The 24,366-nt window shown below is 35.3% G+C and overlaps 1 protein-coding gene and 1 long non-coding RNA gene across 2 annotated transcripts; one reads left to right on the top strand and one right to left on the bottom strand.

Annotated features, from left to right (window-relative positions):
- Window positions 1-999: 999 nt before the first annotated feature.
- On the bottom strand, window positions 1,000-11,795 carry LOC119256865 (uncharacterized). Its single transcript, XR_005127905.2, has 3 exons — window positions 11,667-11,795; window positions 11,367-11,493; window positions 1,000-1,033 (listed from the first exon to the last, which is right to left on the bottom strand). It is a non-coding gene; the product is annotated as an uncharacterized LOC119256865 (long non-coding RNA).
- A 10,558-nt stretch (window positions 11,796-22,353) lies between these two features.
- Window positions 22,354-23,277, top strand: LOC119256864 (olfactory receptor 5AC1-like). The gene has a single exon (XM_037524614.1). The coding sequence runs from the start codon at window positions 22,357-22,359 to the stop codon at window positions 23,275-23,277; it is 921 nt and encodes a 306-aa protein (XP_037380511.1). The 5' UTR covers window positions 22,354-22,356.
- Window positions 23,278-24,366: the final 1,089 nt, after the last annotated feature.

Raw genomic sequence — 24,366 nt, 5'->3', positions numbered from 1 at the left:
TTAGACAAGGAAAACTTGGTTACTACCATCTGGGTGGACACTACCAAAATTTAGATCCTTGGACCCCAACCCATATCAACTAAATCAGAACCCCAGAAAATATGGTCTAGGAATCTGCATTAAACATGCTACCTATGTGATTCTTGGAGTCGCTGAAATAAAACTACTTCTGCACTAAGCCAGTATGAAATCAAAATTTTTGCAAAATTGTAAACCGACGAAAATAGAGTGTTACAAAGACAAAATGCATAGAAAGAATGGGTGCAGACTGAGATGAGAGGTAGAATCCTGACAGTAGTTTCTAGAATTTGAAGGATGGCAATGAAATGAAGAAGAATCCAAAGGAAAAATGGAAGGACTTGACAACTGACTGACCTGACGTGACGTAGGTGAAGCAAATTTTACATAAACTTCCCTGGGATGAAGGCAGAGTGGCAGGTGGCCTCTGCCAGTCCTGATGTGGCAGTGAAGCCTGTTACTCCCTGGGTCTGGGAACTTGGCAAGCTGCTGACTCATCTCCCTAACTCACTTTGGTCCCAGATATATATTTCCTGGAGATAATCCAAGTGTGGAAGCAGAATGTCTATAAAAGCACAGCTCTTCTCTGTGGCCCATGCAGTAGGTGCTGGTTGGAGTTTTTCTCAGCTCTTCCTTTTAGCAAAACATTCCTGTCATCATCTCTGCCAGCAGCAGCAGTGATAACACAGACCGTGGAGGGGGGAGGGCGGGTTTGCCAGGAGAGATCTGGTTACTCTAGTTTCTGATATGCTTTTGCATTAATAAATGTCTTTTCCCCAAAACAGATGTAAATTTTAACATGAGACTTGTGGATGTGATTTCTTACCTCAGAAAAGTGAATTTGAGGGTGTGAACTTCATATACTGAAGCAGCTGGTAGAAGAAATATGTCCAGGATTAGAGGCACCTGACATCACCCAGTATGGTCTTTCAATAGGTCAGTTTCTATTTGAAACATTCAGATTTATGTATTTATTTTTGTCATTGATGGAAATGGGGACGTTGAAGGCAGACATCTGTTTTGGGTAGGAAACAATGAGTTTGATTTTAAATATGTTATGTCCTTATAGCCTGTGAATAATTGAACATATAGAACTCTTTCTTTCAAGGATCTAGAATAAACTAGAAAACCTCTTTCAAGGAGCTACTGAAAAAGTAATAGCAGCTCATTTTTATTATATGCCTACTATGTTCAAGGCCACTTGCCAGATGTTTTGTAAACAGTATTTTCTTTGACAAGCTTCTGAATCACCTAATTATGCCCAGAGTTTCTGATTCAATATGTTTGGGATATGAGAATTTTCATTTATAACAATTTCTCAGGAGAACCATTTGGAAAATAGTAGACATTTAATAAAAGCTAGTTAGTTATTATTTTAAGAAAAATAGGAATGTAACTTTGGGTAAAAACTCAGGAAAATTTGCGAGCTCATTTGGTAAATGTCACATCATGATGTACTTTTTCAGAAGCATACCTCTCCATGAGATTGGAAAGAATAAATCTTAATTAAGAATTTCAAGAACACTGAAAACAGAGCGTCTATGAAATTGCTGTTGGCAGTATTTGAAAGCACCCACACCTGTTCTTACCTGACAGCCCTGCTGATGCATAGTGACATGTCCCATATTTACTTATTTTTGAGTTAATTTATATTTCATTTATTCCGCCCCCCCCAAATTACATGATTTATACACCCTCTCAAAGAATTTTTAAAATCTAAGAACTGCCTCAAACATATTCAAGTAGACATCTATAATTTTTCATCATAAATTTTTAAATTACCTAAATATTGATAATTTAAAATAAAATTTATATTGCTTTTCCAGATGTACCTGATGAATCTAAATAGCCACACGATGTATTTTAAAATATGAGTAAGCGCCCCTTTAAAAATCAGAAAATTGTATCATTCCTTGTTTTCTTTGAACATACATTTTCATTTTATTTCCTTCATAGAATTTTATCACCCCATCACACTTCTTTGCAAGGATATACATATATGTTGAAATTAGCTATTTTAGTTTATATGACTTATAAATGCGGCAAAACATAACACGATTCTTGATAAATGCTTAAAAATTATGAGTAAGTTTGTATTGGAAATGTATTTCTTAATGAAGTGATGGTACATTTCCCCCAATTATTTCATGCATATGCAAATGGATATTACTTATTGCTAGAAATAAACTAGATATGGCCTAAATTATATTCCTTTTTTACTTTCATAAATGAAAATATTGAAAAACTGGTCATACTTATTAAATACACGGAATTTGAAGAAAGGTGTTTCAGCATCATAACTTAATAGTTTAAGTTCCTTTATTTTCCAAAATTCACTTTATTATCTATCATAACCAATACTCCTAACAGTTTGTAACCTTACAATTTAATTGGGTTCTTCAATTTTGTTGAAAGCAAAAAAATAGTAAGTCACCTCATTCAGGAAAGGATGTGCTATTTAAAGTCATCCACTATCTCGACAATGATATTTGTAATAGTCTCTTAGGGAGAGTTATACTGGGCAAAATACGTAATAAGAATGAGGAGATGCAGGCACATTTTCAGGTGGATCAATTTTAGGAAAAAAGTCAAAAGCAGTCAAGACCCAGAAATGGTTTATGGAGAAACATGTTCCTTCCACAGCTTGTGTGGACCTTGAGTGGCACATTATACATTCCTGAAGCATGGGCACCCTAGTGTGAAAACCCCTGCTTTAAAACAGAATAAAAAGACACACACACACACACACACATTAATAAAATGAAGAATGAAATAGAAAACACAAGGTGAGAGATGTAAAGATGCTTACACAAGGAGGTTCATATATAATGAAGCATTATATTTAGCTAAGAACTTTTAAATCACACTGAACTTATACAACTAAAACATGCAGTGTTATAAATCAATATTACCTCACCTTCCCGGATGAAACAAAGGCAATGTATTTTTGTGCTCCCTCTGCTTCTCAATATTAGAAACTTTATTTTGTTACTAGGAAAGTGAGAGTCTGGAGGGAAGGAAAGGCTGGATATTGAGTGGCCCTGAGGGGACAGAGGGGATTTTGGAAGAGGACATATTAGGAAAGGAATTAAAAAGTAATTGAACAGGTTGAGGAAAAGCAAATACATCTACCTCATTCTGATTCATTGGAGTTTAATAAGTAGAATGACAAAAACTCATTTTAGTTGACTCACAAACACTTAGCTGGTTGCTTTATAAACCTGCCTTCCCAGGAGTGTCTATATTTGATTAGTTTACTAGAATAAGAACTTGAAAGCTAAAGCTGATATGAATAGGATATATACCCAAAGGAGGACATCATTAACAAGCAAATTAAAAGAAATTATCTAGAGTTAATAACAAGATATTAATTAAAATGGTAACTACCATTTAATGCTTTTTTTCTATTTTTGTTTTTTCATAACTACCATTTTATACATATTAAACGAGGAAATAAAAACTCTTAGTACCCAATGCTGTTAAGGACATGAAATGGAAACATTTATACTTTGCTATAAATATCTTTAAAACGAATTTGGAAATCAATTTCAAGAGCTTTGAAGACAATTTATATGCTTTGATTCAATAATTCAACTCTAAGAATAGTATAATTTTTATTGTAAAGGAAAAATTAAATGCATAAAAATATTTATTGCTGGTATTTATAATAGTCCAAAGTTTGAAAATAAATGTTCAATAATAAAGTAGGAAATTCTGGTCTTAAATTAATAATATGGAGTGATTAAAAATACCACTGTGATGTCTATGAAACAATGTGCAAGATGCTTAAGAAAAGACAAAATAGGGGGCTCTCTGGTGGTGCAGGGGTAAAGTCTCAGCGCTATCAAACTATCAAGCTATCACCAGCCACTGGAGCATGAGTTTGATCCGGCCAGGGAGCTAACATGGCGCTGTAGACTTCTCCTGTCTTGCCCCGCTGCTCCCCTTTCAGTGTATTTTAGTCAATCCGCCTGTTTTGCTACCCACTCTGTCTCTGGTGAATCCTTTCACTGCCTGTACCTCTGGCCTACACCCCAGTTCTTATATGCATAAATAAAAATAAATCTTAAAAAAAAGAAAAGACAAAATAGTTTCTGTTCTATAATTTTAAGTGCGAAGAAATCAATGTAGGTATATATATATATATAGGATTAGACTACACTTGGAAAAGGGAAAGGATAATTGAGAATCTCTGTATAGTTTTTCCACGTAAATATCCACGACCACACTTGTGTAATGCATGCTTTATAAATGCTCTAAATCAAACTCCTTGCCATTTAGGATATTTTCCAAATAGGGATCCACGCACAGTCTCCAACTTAATTGTTCTATTCTCCTTGTCATTCAGAAGCATGCCCAGCTGCTAATATGGACTATTCCGCACCCACCCCCCAGCAACCTTAAGCTTTATTATGAACCAGCGTACACTGAAGCCCAGCCTACCCTTTCAAAATTTTAGGTAAAATTTTAAAAATTGTGGACTTTTTTTTTCCAGAACAATAAAAAAGAAACCAAAAAATTCTGTTAGGTTGCATAATGAAAATCCAAGGAATGCAGTGAAGTGAAGGAAAGTCAGTCGATCTAATTTTGATCATGAAGACCCAGAGAGTTGGCCCCACATGAGAGGAGACAGCTCCTGCCTTGCCCTGAGCATGAGCTCAGAGATGAGATCTCACTTTCCTCTCTGTGAAATGAGGAAACTGGATCTGATTTGGAACTCATCTTTATAAACATTTATTTTGTTTCGCTATTTTTTCATTTAGTTGATATATATAAATCTTAAAATTTAATTTTAAAAGTATTTATTTATTAGTAATGCTTTAATATGTTCCATTGACTTATAACAATGGATATGATTCAGAAATATAGGAAGCCATCTCTTCAGATATGGTTACCACACCACACACATCACCAAGACACCCATCGTACTCCATGTTATGTACTGAATAGGAATATTTTACACAAAAATCAGAATTTTTCTTCAGAAAAATCAGAAAATCTGGCAACCCTGGGCTCAAGTTTTCTTTACACAGAAAAAATGCTGGAGTTGACCAGCCACTAGTAGAGCAGGTGCCTGGAGTTGGCAGTGTCCACACCCTGTCTCACCTGCAGTAGCAATTGAATTGCAATCCCTAGGGCCCTCTGCACTTTCATATTAGGTTCAGAATGTGCTGGAAAATGTTTAATAAGTGGTTTTCCAGAGCAAAAATAAGCACTATTTTAATGTTTACTGATCTCCATGATGTAAATACGTATCCTCACCGTGACTAATTATAAGCCACGGACATGACAAAGATGTGAGGACCTCAGTTCTGTAATAAGTAAGCAGTGTAATGCAGCATGACATAATACAATATGATACAATAAACAACATACAATACAATATAATATATAACATCACAATGTAATATAACTAATATAATATGGGATAATTTAACATAGTACTGTATACTGTAGTATTTCTATGATATAGATATAAGAAATCAGTAACCTCAGAATTATAGATACTAGTAAAATAATAAAATAATTAGGAAGTTATGAGTTTTAGGTCTTTATTTACTTGTTTTAAGGATGATTAATTTCAGTGTATGTTTGCATAATTAATTTTTTAAAGATTTTTATTTATTTATTCATACAAGAACTGGGGTACAGGTCGGAGATGCGGGGGGGTGAGAGGATTCACCAGAGACAAAGAGTGGGGAGCAGAACAGGTGGATTGACTAAAATACACTCCTGAGGGGAGCTGTGGGCAAGATAGGAGAGGTCTGCTGAGCCATGGGGGTCACCTCCCTGGCTGGGGATCGAACTCGTGCTGCATTGGCTGCAGATTGCATCACAGTGCTGACGCTTAACCCCTTGGGCCACCAGGGAGGCCCCTGCATAACTTATTTTTTAATAAAGTTTATTTTTAACAGCCAGATCATTGGTTTCCTGGAAATTTAACAATTGGTCAACTTGGTTCTTTTTTTAAAGATTTATTTTTATTTATTTATGCATACAAGAACTGGGGTGTAGGCCAGAGGTGCGGGGTGAGAGGTTCATCAGAGACAGAGAGAGGAGCAGAACAGTCAGAATTACTGAAATACACCGCTGAGGGGAGCAGTGGGCAAGACAGGAGAGGTCTGCTGTGCCATGTGGGTTAGCTCCCTAGCACAGCAGTCTGGTAATAGCGCTGAGACTTAACCCCTAGGCCACTGGGGAGGCCCTTTGCTGATTATTCTTAAGGCCAGAGACAGTGTGTTATTTTCCAAACTCCCTTAACCACCAACCCACCACTTGGCATATAAAGCACACCCAATATAATTACTGAAAGAATGAATAAATATTCAGTGAGTCTTTATATCTAATCCTTTTTGCATCCTAAGGAGACAAATTTCTTTTCTAGGCAAAACAGGGACATTTTCTCACTTGCAATAACATTACTCTATTCACCAACTCCATATTCTCCTCATTTTATTAGTAAGAAATAAAGGGATTCTTTAGATGAAAGAATAAGATAATATTCTGATAATAAAGGAACTTTGGGGTAAAAAGTAAGATTGAGTGAAAAGCAGTTAAAAGTAGATCATTTAAAGGCCTGACTGTATGAAAACTGGCTCAAAATAATGCACACAAAGTGAGGTAATGTATATAAATTTACATCATTTTTTTTTAAATCATGCCTTTCTTCCATCTTCTTTCTTTTAGTTCCCTTGCATTATGCAAGAATGAATTACTAATTCATTCATTCATTTTGTATTTAGTTAGTGATAGATTGGGTGGGGTAAAAAACTTCACAGTTAATTATTAACATACCAAGGTCTGAAGAATTCTGTACTCCTGATGCCAGAAACAATTCCACTCAGTAATTTCTGCATTTTTATTAAAATGCCTTATAATCTACATGAGAGTGCCAAGTGACAGCTCAGAAATTGGCAGGCTGGATTTTTCTGTTCACAGGGAAAGTGCTTGGCTTTCATTTTAAGTGGCTACTTCTGAACCAGGGCTGATGGTTCACTCAATCCCTAGTGCCCTAGAGGATTTTTCTTTGAAGAACAAAAGAAGCAGATATAAATTTTAATGAATCATATTCTAGTTTATCCCTGAAAAGCACACCTCATTTAGGATATAGAGAGGTGAAAATAAACAAGCTTCACCCCATGTATCAGAAACCCCAGAGTTCTCTCTTAGTGATAGCTAAAACTGAGACATGTAGCATAAGAAAAAATTTCCCACCCCATCACAAAGAACCCATCTTCTCCTACAATCCCTTTAAAAAAAAATACATACGGTAGATTTTTCTGAAGCAACTCTGCCACTGAGGTGGCCAGTGTGATGGATAGGTACCTGTGACGATTTCCCTTTTCTTATATATATCCACCAAACAGACTGGACAGATACCCTCCTGCCGAGAGGGAGGTGATATTTCAAGCACTCTTTACCTGTTTTAAGTTTTGATAAAGTATACTACATGGATGTTATAGCGACCTGAAAAAATTTTGGTATGTATCTGGTAGTATAACTCCACATTCCCCAAATATTACCTTGAACAAGACTCAGAAAGTACACAAACTGGACTAGACTTCATATTGTCTCAGATCTGGGGGTAGAAGCAGAAGCATGGAAGGAAAATGTGGGAGATAGTCCATTTTTTCTCTCTCTCAGAAATATTTAATTGATGCAAACATTGTTTTAACATTAAATGTTAGGAACAGCAGTTAAGGAGATGGTTTTGATCCCAGGCATGCAATAAATAAATCTTTGGAGAGCACAGATTACCCAGGGTATTTCTATTAAATCCCTCCTATTAGAAGGAAATCACACAAATATGCTAACACACACCCCCACACCCCCCCCCCAAATTCTCCCCAGCCAAGTCTGGGTCTTGAGCAGAGTGGGAATCAGGAATCTAGTAACTTCTTTCTCCCCAATTTTGTTTTTAGTCATTAAACCTGAGGCTTCAGGTTTATTAAATTTTTATGTTTTATTTTTATGTTTTATGAGGATTTATTAAATTTTTATGTTTTATTTACTAATCTTATTGTAAGTGGTTCATAAATATTTAACATGTAAGAGCAGTCTGAATTCAACATCTGTCACCACTTGCTAGCAAAAGTTGACTGGGTGATCTTCGCCTTCACTCTTCACTTTCTCCTGCTTGGACTCTTAGAAAATCTTGTGTCTTGGGAAAAGAAAAGACTATCCCATAGACAGTAGATTATTTCTTTGTTATGACTGAGTAGCAGGGGAAACAACATTCTGATTTACCCTGGACTGAGAGGATTCCTAGAACTTTTAGTGCTAAAACCGTGAAATCCCTGGCAAATTGGGCTAAAATGGTCACTCTAAGTACTAGCTGTGCTCCCTCACCAGCATGTTCAAATATGTTTATTATTGATAATAATGTTAATGTATTGACAATCGAGATGATATTACAAGGTAGGAAACAAATCTTGAAAGACAACACACAGCTTTTATGACTTCATTAATGCATGCACTATCTCATATATTCATATTTCATATGTTCATAATTCAGCCATCTCATCAATATGTGAAAATATAAACTCTGGCATTAGAAGTTGGTACTTAAACTAATTTTTACTCCCCAAAATATGAAGAAACATTAAACAAATGTTATTATTAAGATCAGGAGCAAGATAAGGATGTTTTCTCTCACCACTGCTCTTCAATATAATACTGGAGGTCCTAGCCAGGGCAATAAGACAAGAGAAAGACATATAAGGAATCCAGATAGGGAAAGAAGAAGTAAAACTATCACTATTTGCAGATGATATGATAATATACATAGAGAACCCTAAAACCTCCACAGAAAAACTACTCAAAATAATCAACCTGTTCAGTAAAGTAGCAGGATACAAAATCAACACACAAAAATCAGTAGCCTTTCTATACAAAATTAATCTGAAGAAGAAGAAATCAAGAAAACCATCTCTTTTATAATTGAAACAAAAAAAATCAAATACTTGGAAATAAACCTAACAAAGAGGTGAAAGACCTATACAAAGAAAATTATAAAACACCATTAAAAGAAATTGAAGAAGACACAAAGAAATGGAAAGACATCCCCTACTCATGGATTGGAAGAATTAACAATATTAAAATGGCCATCCTCCCAAAAGCAATATACAGATTCAATGCTATTTCAATAAAAATCTCAATGACATTCTTCAAAGAAATAGAACAAATATTGATGAAATTCATATGGAACTACAAAAAAAAAACAAAAAAAAAAAACAAACCCACAAATAGCCAAAGCCCTACTGATGAAAATGAAGGAGAAAGGAGGTATCACACATCCAAACTTCAAGCTATACTACAACACCATAATAATTAAAACAGTTTGGTATTGGAACAAAAACAGATACACAGACCAATGGAACCAAATAAAGAGTCCAGAAATAAAGCCACACTTATATGGACAACTGATCTTTGACAAAGGAACAAAGAATATGCAATGGAACGTGGACAGTTTGTTCAATAAATGGTGCTGGGAAAACTGGACCTCCACATGCAAAAAAAAAAAAATGAAACTAGACCACTACCTCTCACTGTGCACAAAAATCAACCCAAAATGGATAAAAGAACTGGACATAAGACCTGAAACCATAAAATATATAGAAGAAAATACAGGTAAAACACTACAAGACATACATCTCAGAAACATCTTTAATGACTCATCACCCAAAGCAGGGATACTGAAGGCAAAGATAAACACCTGTGATTACATCAAACTGAAAAGCTGCTGTACAGCCAGAGACATTAACCAAAACAGAGACACATCCCACTGATTGGGAAAAAATCTTTGCACTCCAGTCAACTGATAAGGGACTGATCACATAGATATACAAAGAACTCACATGACTCAACAAAAACAAAATAAACAATCCAGTCAAGAAATGGGCAAAATAACTTAAAAGACATTTCTCCAAAGAGGAAATGCAAATGGCCAACAGGCATATGAAAAAATGTTCAATCCTACCTTATAATCAGGGAAACGCAAATCAAAACCACACTGAGATACCACCTTACACCAGTAAGAATGGCACATATCAAAAAAAAACAAGCAACAACAAATGTTGGTGAGGATGTGGTGAAAAAGGAACTCTCCTGCATTGCTGGTAGGAATGCAAACTGGTCCAACCACTATGGAAAGCTGTTTGGAGGTTCCTCAGTCTACTAAAAATGGAGCTACCTTATGACCCAGCAATTCCACTAGGAGGGATCTACCCGAAAGACACAAAAACATTGATTCAAAAGAACACCTGTACACCTATGCTTATTGCAGCACTATTTACCATAGGTAAAATACGGAAACAACCCAAATGCCCAAAAATTGATGACTGGATCAAGAAGATGTGGCATATATACACAATGGAATATTATTCAGTGATCAAAAATGATAAACTCATGGGCCTCCCTGGTGGCGCAGCGGTTGAGCGCTGGGTTGTGAAGCTGCCCGCAGCCTCCGCGGTGCCGGTTCGATCCCCGGCTGCTCCCCGGCCACCTGAGGAGGGTCCCACATGGGGCGCAGACCTCTCCTGCCGCCCGCTGCTCCCCTCAGCAGTGTACTTCGGTCCTTCTGCCTGCTCTGCTACCCGCTCTGGCTCTGATGAATTCTCCCACCCTCCCGTGCTTCTGACTGTACCCAGTGCTTGCATAAATAAATAAATAAATCTTGGGGAAAAAAAAAGATAAATTCATGCCATTTGCAGCAACGTGGATGGAGCTGGAAGGAATTATGCTCAGTGAAATAAGTCAGAAGGAAAAAGAAAAATATCGGATGGTTTCACTTATAACAGGAATATAGGGGAACCAAATAAGACATCAGTGTAAAAAATAATAACAGTACAAAAAATAATAACAGTACAACAAAGCAAAAACAGACATTTATAAATCAGAGACATACTGCAGGGGAGGAGGAGGGAGAGTCATCAGAGGGAGGGAGGGAGGAGCAAAGGGACTGAGGTGATGGTGCACGATGGTGCCTTGGGGAAGGAAGTTCTATGGACTCAACCTGAGGGGATGGAGGGAAGCAAATATTGTTTAAAAATAAAAATAAATTAAAAAAAATAAACCAAATGTTATTATTAGTAATAATAATAAAGTATTTCATTAAAGAAATACTTCCCCTGAAAGAAAATCCCCATTAAACCTTTCAATTATTTTCTCCGAAAATAAGTATCCAAATGCCAAGATTCTGCTATTTCTGATGCCAACCAAAGGTGATTAAATGAGTGAACATTATCTCTACAATCACAAAGAAAGTAATGTTTTTAGGTTCCCAGTAGGTCGGAGGCAGCTGGTGAAAGAAATGGGCAATTGCATAGACCATACAATGGGCCCCTTACCAGGTTTGTTTCAATGAAGAGGAACACTTCCGGTGGGGCTTCAAGATTTCAGCATCAGCAGAAATATTTGGTGTCAATGCAACCCAGATGCAGGTGGAGAAGACCAACTGGGAAGTCAGGACCATCTCTTCCAAAAGAAAGAAATGCTGATGAGTGCACTCAATATTGCTATCGATATTGTTTCTTCCTGGGTCTTACTGAAAATAGAATGCTAGGTAATATGTGTCAAGGAAAGAAGAGAGAGATTGCTTTCAATGCTGTGTCTTTGTTTGAGCAGAAAAATAGATTCCCATCACTTACAGGCAAACATCTGTCTGGATCATCAGCAAACTAAGGCAAATAAAGAAGCTTTTTCCATTTTCAACCTCTGCATCCTTTAGCCCACATTTCCAGGGAAGGCTCTTAATGTAAAGCTTGATCCCCTACTCAATAAACTCTCAGCTGCAGTCCTGGCAGACAAAGAAATGAGGTTAGGCATTATATCCCCTTAATCCAACACAACATCACTTGAATATATTTAATGATTCAACAAAATAATATGCTTAAAGAAAGCAGAGATGATTAATTTAACTTTAATTACACATTTCAAAACCTTTTCCTTTATCTTGTGGTTTCTTTTTAATCCAGAAAGGAATCTTTCCCTTCCCAAAGGCATTCAGATTGCCTTAGTTCAAACCAAAAATTTAATTATCATTTGTGTCAAATAATATTTTAAAATGATGGTATATTCCACTGAAGTCAAAGTGGTTTAATTTAAGGTATAATGTGTCAGATCATGTAATCTTTCTCTTCAAAATGACAAAATGGCTCGTGTTTCCTTAGCTTGAAAAGTCTGTAGGATGGCTAGGAAAGCTCTAGTCATGTGCAACCCCCTCCTTCTTATGTTTTCAATTTTTACTATTCCCCACCCCTGCCTTCTGCCAGCTATTTCACAAGCTCTGGTTTCTTTTCCGTTCCATTTATACCAAACATGCTCCGACCTCAGGGCCTTTGCATTGGTTGGCACCTTGCCTAACACATTCCTCACTGAGATATCATATGACTAACTTCTTGAACAAATTTAAATCTTTGCTCAAATGTCAATTACTCAATGAAGCATACCCTGGTTACTGATAAAATGCAATATGCTCTCTTTCTTCCAACACCCTGAGTTGCCAATGTACTTTATACCCCACTTAGTAATTTCTCTCTTTTTATGTTTATTATTTATAGTCATATTCATATAATCCTGCTAGAACATTAGCTTTACAAGGCATTAATCTTTCATTCCCTTGGGTATCCACTTGGGGCATATAAGAAGTGTTTAACAAAAAGTTGTTAATAATTATTAATACATTAAAAGCTATAGTAAAAAAGCTGACCTCCAACCTCCTTTAAAAAAAAAATTTACAGGGCCTCCCTGGTGGCGCAGCGGGTTGAGCGCTGCGCTGTGAAGCTGTCCGCAGCCTCTGCCTCAAGGGTTCGATTCCTGGCCAGCAAGGGAGATTCCCACATGGAGCAGCAGCCTTCTCCTGCCTCGCCCGCTGCTCCCCTCTGCAGTGTCTTCGGTACTTCTGCCTGTTCTGCTCCCCGCTCTGTCTCTGGTGAATCCTCTCAACCTCCCGTGCCTCTGGCCTATACCCCAGCTCTTGTACAAAAATAAATAAATCTTTAAAAAAATCAAGATGTTATATAAATAAAAATAAAAAATAAAAAATAAATCTATAATACTTACTAATATTTCTCCAAAAAGGGACTTCTCCAGAGCACCCAATTTGGAAAATTCTGATTTACAGTTAAATTTGTACTTTGCACATGTTCTTCATCAAAATTCTACATCCTATCATTGAGACTACTTTCAGTGATGGCTAAACTTTAATTCACTTGAAACAGTGGTAGCTGATAAATAATCAAGACAGAAAGAGGGAATTTCTTGAAGCAATACTTTGACTTGAAGGAATAAAATACCAAAATGGAAGCTGTCCTCTCTTCAGGCCAATGGTGAAACTATATGTGGCCAAATGCTTTTCACAAATACCTGGCAGGTCAGATGCCTCCTCACCATCACCTCAGATATGGCAGGGTGCCCTGGTTGCCTCCCTCTGCATTATAAAAGTGAATCAATGATGCAAATCCATCTGACCCTTTTATTGAATAATATGTGTTGGACAAACTACCCATATCAATATCAACAATAAGGAAGGAGTTGAAGCAGATTATTTCATCAGTTATGAACTTAAGTAGAAAATGGTCTGCATGAAAACAAAAATCATTGGCTTTTCAGCCATTGGGGTTTCAGTTCAATTAAAATAAGGCTTCTGTCTCTGTTGATGCTTACTTGGCTCCTTAACCTTACCCTTTTAGTGCTTTCTTTACAAAACCAGTAAGCTGCTTAAGAAAAAAAAGCAGAAAACCTCATCTGTCAAAATTAGAAAGTGTAAACTATCAGGAAACAAAATAAATCATGGGGCCTCTGGAGAATTTGTAAGAGTTTCAGTCCCCCTCGCATAAACTGCCTCCTGCTCATGTTTCTTCTGCTCTGATGTTGTCAGCCAATTTCTATTCCTTTGGCAGGAAGCCAAAGAAAAAATTTGAATAGCTTGGTTGTGTACCCGGTATTCAGTTTGGTACATGTAGCTACTATTTTGCCTACAAAGAGAAATCAAAAGGAAAGTGAAGTTCTTAATATAGTGCGGATCAGGACCATTTAACCAAAAAATTCCAAATCTCCAGAAATTTCTCATGTCTGTATGATGGCCAGCAGGTAAAAAATACCTTGAGTGGGTAATTACAGCACATAATATATGAATATGAAAAGACCTTTAGAGATCATTTAGATTGTCCATTTCTTGTTTTTATAGGTGAGTAATTCATTATTCTATAGATGAGTAATTCATTATTTATTTGCATTTATATATGCAATTTTTAAAATTTCCTTGTCTTATTTCTTTTACTTTGGGATTCTGGAAATATAAATACTATTATGACAACCTGGCCATGCCAAGAATAGCCAATATGGGGCATTTGCTATTCCTCAAAAAACCTCGTTCTTGCTCAGAAATGGTGTTTTCTCTCCTGTTTCCCAGAATCTCCACAGCCCCGGTGAAGTATCTTTCCTTTCTACCACTTTCTTTCTACCACTCCCACTTCATTACTGAGATACAGAATCAGCCGCCAGAGGAGCAGGGATTCTGAAGAATGTTGCTCAGCTTTACAGGGATGTGTGTGGTATTCAAGCAGCTCTCTTCACCGTAGTGTAATAGTACAATATTCCACTAGATGACAGCATAGGCTCCGTACTCCCATACAGACCACGCTAAGTATTCGAAAACCACAAACTAAATGATTTATTCTTACCCACACAGGCAGAATTAAATGGAAAGATGAATGATACAATGTCTGATTCAGGCAAAAACAAAATCTCTTTTATTAAGGAAATTAAATTATTCATCTTGAATGAAGATTTACTAATATTTGTTGGTTTCTCTGACTGAACCATCAGCACATTTAAGGTTTCTCCTCTTACTTAGATATAAGAATAATATTTCATTTTATATCTAGAAATGCTAGGAGATAGAACACTGTGGAAAAAAAGAAACTTTTTATCGAGATAAAGTGCCTGTCATGAAAGGACACTAGGTAAGGAACTGGGAGATTTGGCTCTGGGACTGGATGTCACATTTACTATACAATTTTTAGAAAGTGGCTTACCTTCCCCACACTTCCACTTCCTCTTCTGTATTCAAAAGCCAAATCCATCACTATGGCATTATACAGAGTAGTTTCATTAGCCTGAAAATCATTGTGCTCTCCTTCCTTACCCCTTTCTCCTCAGCCCCTGCCAACCACTGATCTTTTTTTTTCTGTTTTCAGAGTTGTGTCTTTTCTAGAAAGTCATACAGTATATAGCTCATACAGTATGTACAGTATATAGAATTATACAGTATGTAGCTTCTTCAAATCATCTTTCACTTAGTAATATACATTACCCACCATAATTTTTTGTGGCTTGATACTTTCTTTTTATTAACTTCCATTATATATTCCATTGTTTGGAGGTGCCACAGTTTACTTATTGGTTCATCTTCTATGAAGGACATCATGGTTGCTTCCAGCTTGGCAATTGTGAATAGCTGCTCTATACACTTGTGCAGATTTTTGCATGTACATAAGTATTCAGCTTTTTTTTTTTTTGGTAAATAAAAGGAGGGCAATTGCTGGATCATATAGGAAAAGTATGCTTAATTTCAAAAGAAACCACCAAACTGTCTTCAAAAGTGGTTGTAGCAATGAATGAAGAGTTTCTGTTGCTCCAAGTCCTTGCCATTTCGTATGGTCAGTGTTCCAGATTTTGGTCATTCTAAAATATGGCAATGGCATCTTATTGTTTGAATATGCATTACCCTGATGACTTAGGATATAGAACATCTTTTATATACTTATTTATCACCTATATAATTTCTTTGGTGAGATATCTGTTAAGGATTTGGCCTATTTTTAAATTTGACCTGTTTGTTTTAGGATTTTAGAGTTTAAAGATTTCCTGTGTATTTTGGAAAACAGTTCTTTTTCAGATGTCTTTTGAAAATACCTGTCTGACTTGTCTTGTTCTTTTGACACTGTGTTTTGTAAAGCAGAAATTTTAAACTTTAATGAAGTCTATTTTATCAATTTTCTTTTCATGGATAATGCTTTTGGTATTGAGTCTAAAAGGGCATCACCATAACTAGGGGCATCTAGGTTTTTTCCTATGTTATCTTCTAGGAGGTCTATAGTATTGCATTTTACATTTAGGTCTGTGATCTCATCAGTTAATTTTTGTGATGGGTGCAAGGTCTGTGTCTAGGTTTATTTTCTTTTTTGCATGTGCATGTCCAGTTGCTCCAGAACAATTTGTTGAAAAGATGATCTGTGTTTCACTGTTTATTATTTCTTAATTAAAAACATTTAAAAATTAGTCTTAGCAGACCTAAAAAAGCACATATCTGTAAAATCCATCTTTGGTAGAAAGACTTCAAAAAACAGCATTACCCTAAATATGTCTTTTCTGGCAAGAAATAATTTGACAGATTTAAAATATCAATTTGCTACAAAGCATGAGAAACGGGACACTTTGGATCAGACAAAATTTGGAGCAATTTGCATCTTAATTCACTTTTTTCATTCAAAGAAAACTCAACTGAGCCTATTAACACAGATAAGCAAAAATATTTGTTGACTGAATGACTGAGTTATTCCAAATAGACCTTTCATGAATCATTAAGTTTGTTTCCCAGAAGAAAGTTGAATTTGAGAGGAAACTTGGAGAAGCAACTGTGACTTGTGCAGTGCCACATAAATCTAAACAATGTTTAGACATTTGCTTAAAATTTCTTTCTTTTTATATGATACATTCAAAAAGTTTTTGTCCTATTTTCCCTTTTTTAAAAATTTGTGTTAAAGTATACCAGCTTAAAAATATAGACAAAAATAGAATTTTTAAAATATCATTTTAAAAGCCATAATATCATTTTTAAAGCCATAATTGGTTCTGGGAAAGATCATCAAAATAGCAAAAAATCTTAATTAAAAAATGGGTAGGGACCTAGATATTTGCAAGGTTTTAAGAATCATTTCATTAATTACTTGCTAGATATAAGGAAAAACAGAGAACTTTATACTGGAGAAATGTGGCTGCTGGCCCTTAACCCCAAGATCACATGGGGCCTCAGAAGCAGTGAGAGAAACAGACTTTCTGTGATTGCTGGTGTGACACAATATGAAGTCCATAGCATCATCTGTGAAGTGTTCTTGCCAAAAATGCTTCATTAAGTTTTCAGATGTAATTTCCATTAAGAATAGAAAAATAGCGGGAACAGAAAAACAAGTCAAGCAAAGCCAATTAGACAAATTCAGAATGAGGAACATTCCACAAGACAATTGAAAAATTGGCCCCATTCATCCAACTAGTTATACCCATTAGAAAAAAGAAAAAAGCAAGAAACTGTTGAGATTAACAAAAGTAAGTGAAGGGGGGAAAAATGAAGCCATTCTGCACTAAAAGAGTCTTGATGAATATAGAAACAAATGCAATACAATGCATTTGGGAATATCTGGAAAATCTGGGAGTAGTTGGAGAAATTTAAATCTGGATTAGTTATTTGATGGCACTGAGAATAAATATTCATTTTATCTGATGTCAAAATGGTATTATGATTGGAATGAAAATGTCCTACTTGTGAAAGATGTAATCTAAAGGGGGTAGCTGTGAAATATGTTGTTTATAATATTCATTAAAATATTTAAAAGTTTCTCTTTAAAACAGGTACACCTAGGCCTCCCCTGGTGGTGCAGGTGGTTGGGAGCAGCGCTGTGAAGCTGTCCGCAGCCTCTGCAGGGCCAGTTCAATGCCGGCCGGCCGGTGAGGGTACCACATGGCGCGGCAAACCTCTCCTGTCTGCCCACTGCTCCCCTCAGCAGTGTACTTCGTCAGTCTGCCTGTTCTGTTCCCCGCTCTGTTTCTGGTGAATCCTCTCACACATCTGGTCTGTACCCCAGTTCTTGTATAAATAAATAAATAAATCTTAAAAAAAAACCAACAGGTACACCTATTTTTTTTTCCTTATAGAAGTTATATCACATTTAGACACATACATCACTATTTTCTCATCTCTGTTCCTACTTGCAAATGGCTTGAGCTAATTGTAAAAGTTGTTTTATCTATAAAGTTAGACTGGCATTGTCACAAACCCAGCAACATGATGATACAGATTTAAATTTTGTGTATACAAACACATTCCCTAACAGAAGAACTTAGTCGATTTAGTTCATCAGAACTAAAAATAACTTACACAAATAGTTAAAATTACTATTTAATGATGCCTCCTATCTAGTACAGTGTCAAGGGCTTGACACTCATCCTCTCATTTGATTTTGTAACAACCTTATAAGTGCAGATTATTAATGTTATTTCAAAAGAAGGGAATCAAGTTTCAGAGAATTTATTGACCAGTATTAGAGGTAAAGTCAGATTTAAACCAAAGTCTGCCTTTCAAAAGTCTATGCTCTTAATCAACTTTGTATTCATTCTCCCCCATGTAGATTTTCAAATTCTAGTGATTTTGTGCCCATAGTGAACCTTGATGACATCAAGCAATCTTTCATTGTTACAGATAACTTTATGACATTGCGAAACTTGATATGGAATATCTCCATTATTTATTTCAAAAAAGTTCTTTTTTTAAAGATTTATTTATTTATGCATACAAGAACTGGAGTACAGGCCAGAGGTGCAGGGGGTGAGAGGATGCACTAGAGATAGAGTGGGGCGCAGAACAGGAGAATTGAATGAAACACACTGCTGAGGGGAGCAGCAGGCGAGGCAGGAGAGGACTACTGCGCCATGTGGGTAGCTCCCTGGCTGGGGATTGAACTTGGGCTTCAGTGACTATGGATAGCTTCATAGGTTGCGTCTTAACCCCTTGCGCCACCAGGGAGGCCCCCCAAAAATTCTTTTGACTTTCAAAGAAAATCTATTTGTTTTTCCAGGTGAACTGGAATTACTAGTGAACTACTATCTACAAATTATTGTTTGAAATTGCATAAAATTTATACATCCATTTGGGAAAATTAACACCTTTCTACAACAAGTCTTCCTACTTTGATAAAATGATGATTTTCATACATGAAACTTTGTAACTCCTAGTTTTATATTTTTGCAAAACACATACAAATCAGGCATGATAGTCATCAAATTACTCACATAAATTAATATGACTGCAAATATATACATATATTTAATTTCTTTTGGGTAGTGTGAAGTTTGGCAAATGAGTTGTGTCAAATTTTGTGGTGTAAACTGGTATATGATTTTCCCAGGGGGCTTATGGCAAATTCATAAAAAAATACTTAAGAGTAGACATACATGGAAAAATTAGCTTCAATTCTAGGACCTTATAATTACAGGAATTTATGAAAAATTACGCAAGCAAGTGAAAAAAAACATGTTTTTCAAACTAGAAAAACACTAGCATTCAATTAAAATTATTTATGAAAAATTGTGAAGTAGTACCATAATTGTATTTTATATGTATATATAAAATATTTATATAAATCATGTATATACAAATACATATAAATTATGTATATAAATACACATACATATATCTGCATACATGGGTAAATATGTGAGAAAACTAAATACAAATGTTAAATTAAGTACTATCAGCAATAAGTAAATTACACAAATTTGGCTTCTTTGTGTTTTTCTACATTTTCATTTTTTTCCCTAATCACCCTGTAATTTTTTTGTTTTGGAAAGAAGACACGATTATAGTAATATTACAAAAAGGCATTTTAGAAATGACTTGTTGATTAGTCTTTAATGCCCAGTAGATTGATACCACTCTACAGGGAACCTTTTGTGGCATTGAGGGAGTTTCAATGTGATCTTCGTGAAAAGATTGGAAGATGGGAAGATATAAATATCTTTTCCTCCAAACCACATTTCTCAAAGAAAATTAATATGAGATGAATAATTGTCTTTGACAATTTTGCTCTTATGACTTAAGAGTTCTTCACGGAAATTTATATTTTAAAGCTTCTCAACATCTTCTTATATGAATTGGGTGAGAATGTAGTGCTTTATTTTGTCATTATTCTATCCAAGAAAAGCTACAGAACATGTCATTTTAGAACCAAGAGTTTCTCATGAGTTGTCAAAATATCTGAAATTTTTTTTCAGGTGCTTTTTCTACCTGAAATGGAACAGAAAGCAATCTGGAACCGAATAATTAAAGATGCATTGTGTTCAACTCCTTAGAACGCTGGATACAAAGCTGTATATTTGTAGAACAAAGATTTGAACTTATACTATTATAGAGTCTGATTGTTTGAACATGATGCTCCTCATACTTACTAAGTTGCAGAATGGAATCATATAGACTATGGGCAGAAATGTACCTACTAAAATTCAGTTCTTTACAGATGAGAGTTCTTTAAAACAAGAGTCATAACATGGATTTGACATATCACTTAGTAATTGAGAGCTGGAATTGAGATTCAAAGCTTCTGAAGTTTTGTTACATTTTTATTAGTGTTATTTTGTATTGCTATGAGTTATAGAAATAATCGATTTAAAATTTTGTATTTTTAAAACTAAACATTCATTCTGGCCTTTATGTTGGAAAATCAACAGAATCAGGGAAAATTTTCTGACATTTAAGAAGCATAAAGTTATTAGGATTTTAAGGGCAGTCTATATTTTTTCCTAATACCTGGTTCTTTTTAAAGATGACACTTCTTCGGAAATATGTAGAAAAATGAAGTATGTCATATCTGCTGACAGCCATACCTCATTGTCCTGTTCTCTGAGGTTGTAAATAAGGACAATCTGATTCTGGTAGTCTTTCAACAGTATTATGTTTACACAATTATCACTGGGAATGTTACCAGTGTGTCTGTTCATGCATTTTTTAAAGTTTAATATGAATGACACATGAAAATTTCTCTTTGCCTATTACAATAAAAATGGAGAACAACTTTTTCCTTACAATAGTCTCTCTTTTTAAGGGTGAAAAAACTGTAGTTACCTTTATATATAAAATAGCCCATTTTTTAAAAAATATATTTTTACTGTTTAGATTATTCTCATTAGAACTGAATATTTCACAAACCCTATCTTTCTTATTTTATCCACAGGCTTCCTTTTTGAATTACCAAGTGGCCACTTTGAGAAAATGTTTCAGATCAGTAGAGACTCAGAAGAAAAGCCTTCAGCTGTGTCTGTACAGAAGTGGTGACTAGGATATAGAGTAAAAACATGTGTTGGTGAGACACACACTTGGGTGGCCTTGTCTTGAAAACTGGGAGCTGTGAATCCAAGTCTGGTAAGTATTTCCTTAAATGGTTATATACTTAGTCATTTCTGAATGGGTAGGATGTGCTTTTGCTCATTAAGGCAAGGATTCAAAAATGCAAAACACATTTTATACTCAGAAGTAGGCATAACTTGCCATTTAAGGCATTGAGATCATGTGGACTTAGGTTTTATCTCCTAGGTTTTCACAGGATCTCACTTTTTCACTTACTTCTCAGTGTTATAAAACTCAAAATGATTCATTTTTAGTCTGGTACTCTGACTTGCCTTATTTAGGTTAATCATTGCCTATTCATGTATTCCCTCTTTTCTCTTTATTTGATTTGCATTTGAAAAAAATTTATTATTTTTACTATTTACATTAAATCTAGATTTTCAACAAACTGGCTATTCATTCTACTGTGGTGTCTATTATAACGTTTCATTCCACCTTAATTTTGGCAGCCCTACTTGCAGTCTCAAAAAGAGCAGAAAAAAATCTTGATTATTTTAAAATTTGTGCCTCTGAAATATGAAAAGATATTCTCAGTTAACTAGAAAATGATTGCTTACTTTGAAATATCTAACATAGCTCTTAGATCTCTCCAAATAGGCAAATAAGCTGACTAGTTTCTTTAATTTCACTCTGTCATCTGAAATCTTAAAAAAAGGGTTATTTTAGCATCACATGTGTAACAATAGAGTTAGGATTCTATGTGTGACTGAGCTAAGATGATAGTGCTCCAACTTATAAGGCACTAAATATGTGTTAACTGAATTATTCTGATGCCATATTAGAATTTATAGAGAAAATTTATGAGTCTCCTGGAAATCTTGAGTGGTTTTAAGGTGGTACAATAAAAAATTCCCAAAAGAATTTTGGGATGATTTTGATGAAAATATAAAAGAGAATGGTAATGTATAAAAAGCAGCAGAAATGGGATTTTCACTTTATGTCTTTTTACTTTACCCATTAATGTCTTAAATGAAGGGAATATAAAAAAATACTTAAAATATACTTAATATTTCTAAGTGTCTTTAAATCAAAAGGGAAAATCTTTTCCCTTATATTTCTTGAGGAAGCATATGATGCTACCATCCACACTAGTTCCACCATCCTTCATTCAGTTTCCTTTACCTCTTCTCTCGTGGCAGCGATCACCCAAAGTGAATACAATGGAAGCAAACAAGACACAGGTGACTCAGTTTGTTCTCACAGGACTCACAGATCGTCCTGGGCTGCAGGTCCCTCTGTTCCTGGTGTTCTTGGCCATCTACCTCATCACCATGGTGGGCAACCTTGGACTGATTCTTCTCATCTGGAAGGACCCCCAACTTCACACCCCCATGTACTTCTTCCTTGGAGGTTTAGCCTTTGCAGATGCTTGGTCTTCATCCTCTGTGACTCCCAAAATGCTTGTGATTCTTTTATCTAAGAATCACATAATATCGTTGGTTGAATGCTTTACCCAATTTTATGTTTTTGCTTCCAGTGCCAGCACAGAATGTTTTCTCTTGGTAGTCATGGCCTATGATCGCTATGTAGCCATATGTAACCCCTTGCTTTATCCAATCGTGATGTCCAACAGAGTCTGCACTCATTTGATAAGTATATCATATGTAATTGGGTTTCTGCATCCCATAATTCACGTCGGATTACTATTTAGATTAACTTTTTGCAGGTCCAACATAATACATCATTTTTACTGTGAAATTTTGCCACTATATACAATTTCTTGTACTGACCCATCTATTAACTCATCAGTGCTTTTCATTTTCTCAGCTTTAATACAAGCTTTCACTTTTATGACCATCATAGTTTCCTATACTCGTGTCCTCTTTGCCATCCTGAAAAAGAAGTCTGAAAAGGGCAGGAGCAAAGCCTTCTCCACATGCAGTGCCCATCTGCTCTCTGTTTCCTTATTCTATGGCACCCTCTTCTTCATGTATGTGCGCCCTGGGTCTGGACCAGACCAATATCAAGATAAAATGTATTCACTGTTCTACACGATAATAATTCCCCTGTTAAACCCCTTCATTTACAGCCTAAGAAACAAGGAAGTTTTAGGGGCACTGAGAAAAGTGATAAAGAAATAAATATTTTTAGGATACCTTTTATAATTCTATTCATCCTACTTCTGTTTAAATAAAACTTAATATCTGACCTGAGTTTTGTACATAGTAGAAACTTAATAAATAGTTGTTACATGAATGAGTAATAAGGCTTAGACTATATAAGTTTATCTCTGTCATATGTGATTGTGATCCTCAATCACTCCACTTACCTTCTTATTTTTTTTTGCTGTAGATGTTTACATGTGTCCTCGAGGATGAAAGTGATCTGAAATCCCCAAATTACTAAATGTCTATAACAAAGAACCTCTTTTGTTTACCAATGAAAATTTTTTAGAAACTCTTTTGAACTGATTTTCTTGTCAAGGAAGACTCAGCTATGTAAAAAAAAAAAGTACTTATGCACTTCTAAACAAATCTAGAGGAAATAATTTTTTTAAACCTTCCCTCAAGTAGATTTTTATAATGACACAATCAACATGTACCCCAAAGTAATATTGTTAGACTAAAAATAGAACATATGTTCCTCTTCAGGCTTAAAAAATGAACATACTCTGAGGATTTAAAATGAATTTTGAAAATTAAACTTGTAATGTAAATCATCATTAAATACCTAAAATAATTTTCTTACAATATAATTATAAAAGTTTGTGTTTTTAGAAACATCCACTTTTTAATTTACTCAGTAATTAAATTGAGTGAACAATTTGTTGTGGACACACATATACCAATTTAATACATTTTTTCTGGAGTTGACAATGTGAAATAGAAGATTAGTTAAGCAACATATTAATAGCTTAAGTTTATTTTTTCCTTAAAAATTTATAGCTGGGCCTTTTGTGTCTTTGGCCTCTTGAGTATTAATTACAGGTTGTGAATATTCTAGTGGAAAGTAAAGGACAGGAATATCTCCATATACAAGTCACATTCCCTTTACCCCTAATTTACTACTATTATTTGAGGATATTAACACTTTTTTGAGCCATACGACCCAAAAAACCCATGGTGGGCAGACGTTCAGCACAATGGATTGGGGCTTAATTTCCTTTTACCTTGGATCCTCTCTTTGCATTTGAGCTCTGCCTTCTGCTTTGTGGGCTCATTTTAAGCAGG

This window comes from Talpa occidentalis, unplaced genomic scaffold, assembly GCF_014898055.3.
Source record: "Talpa occidentalis isolate TD23 unplaced genomic scaffold, MPIMG_talOcc4v2.1 talOcc4.4, whole genome shotgun sequence".
Lineage (NCBI taxonomy): Eukaryota > Metazoa > Chordata > Mammalia > Eulipotyphla > Talpidae > Talpa > Talpa occidentalis.
This window is presented reverse-complemented; position numbering and strand designations above follow the sequence as displayed.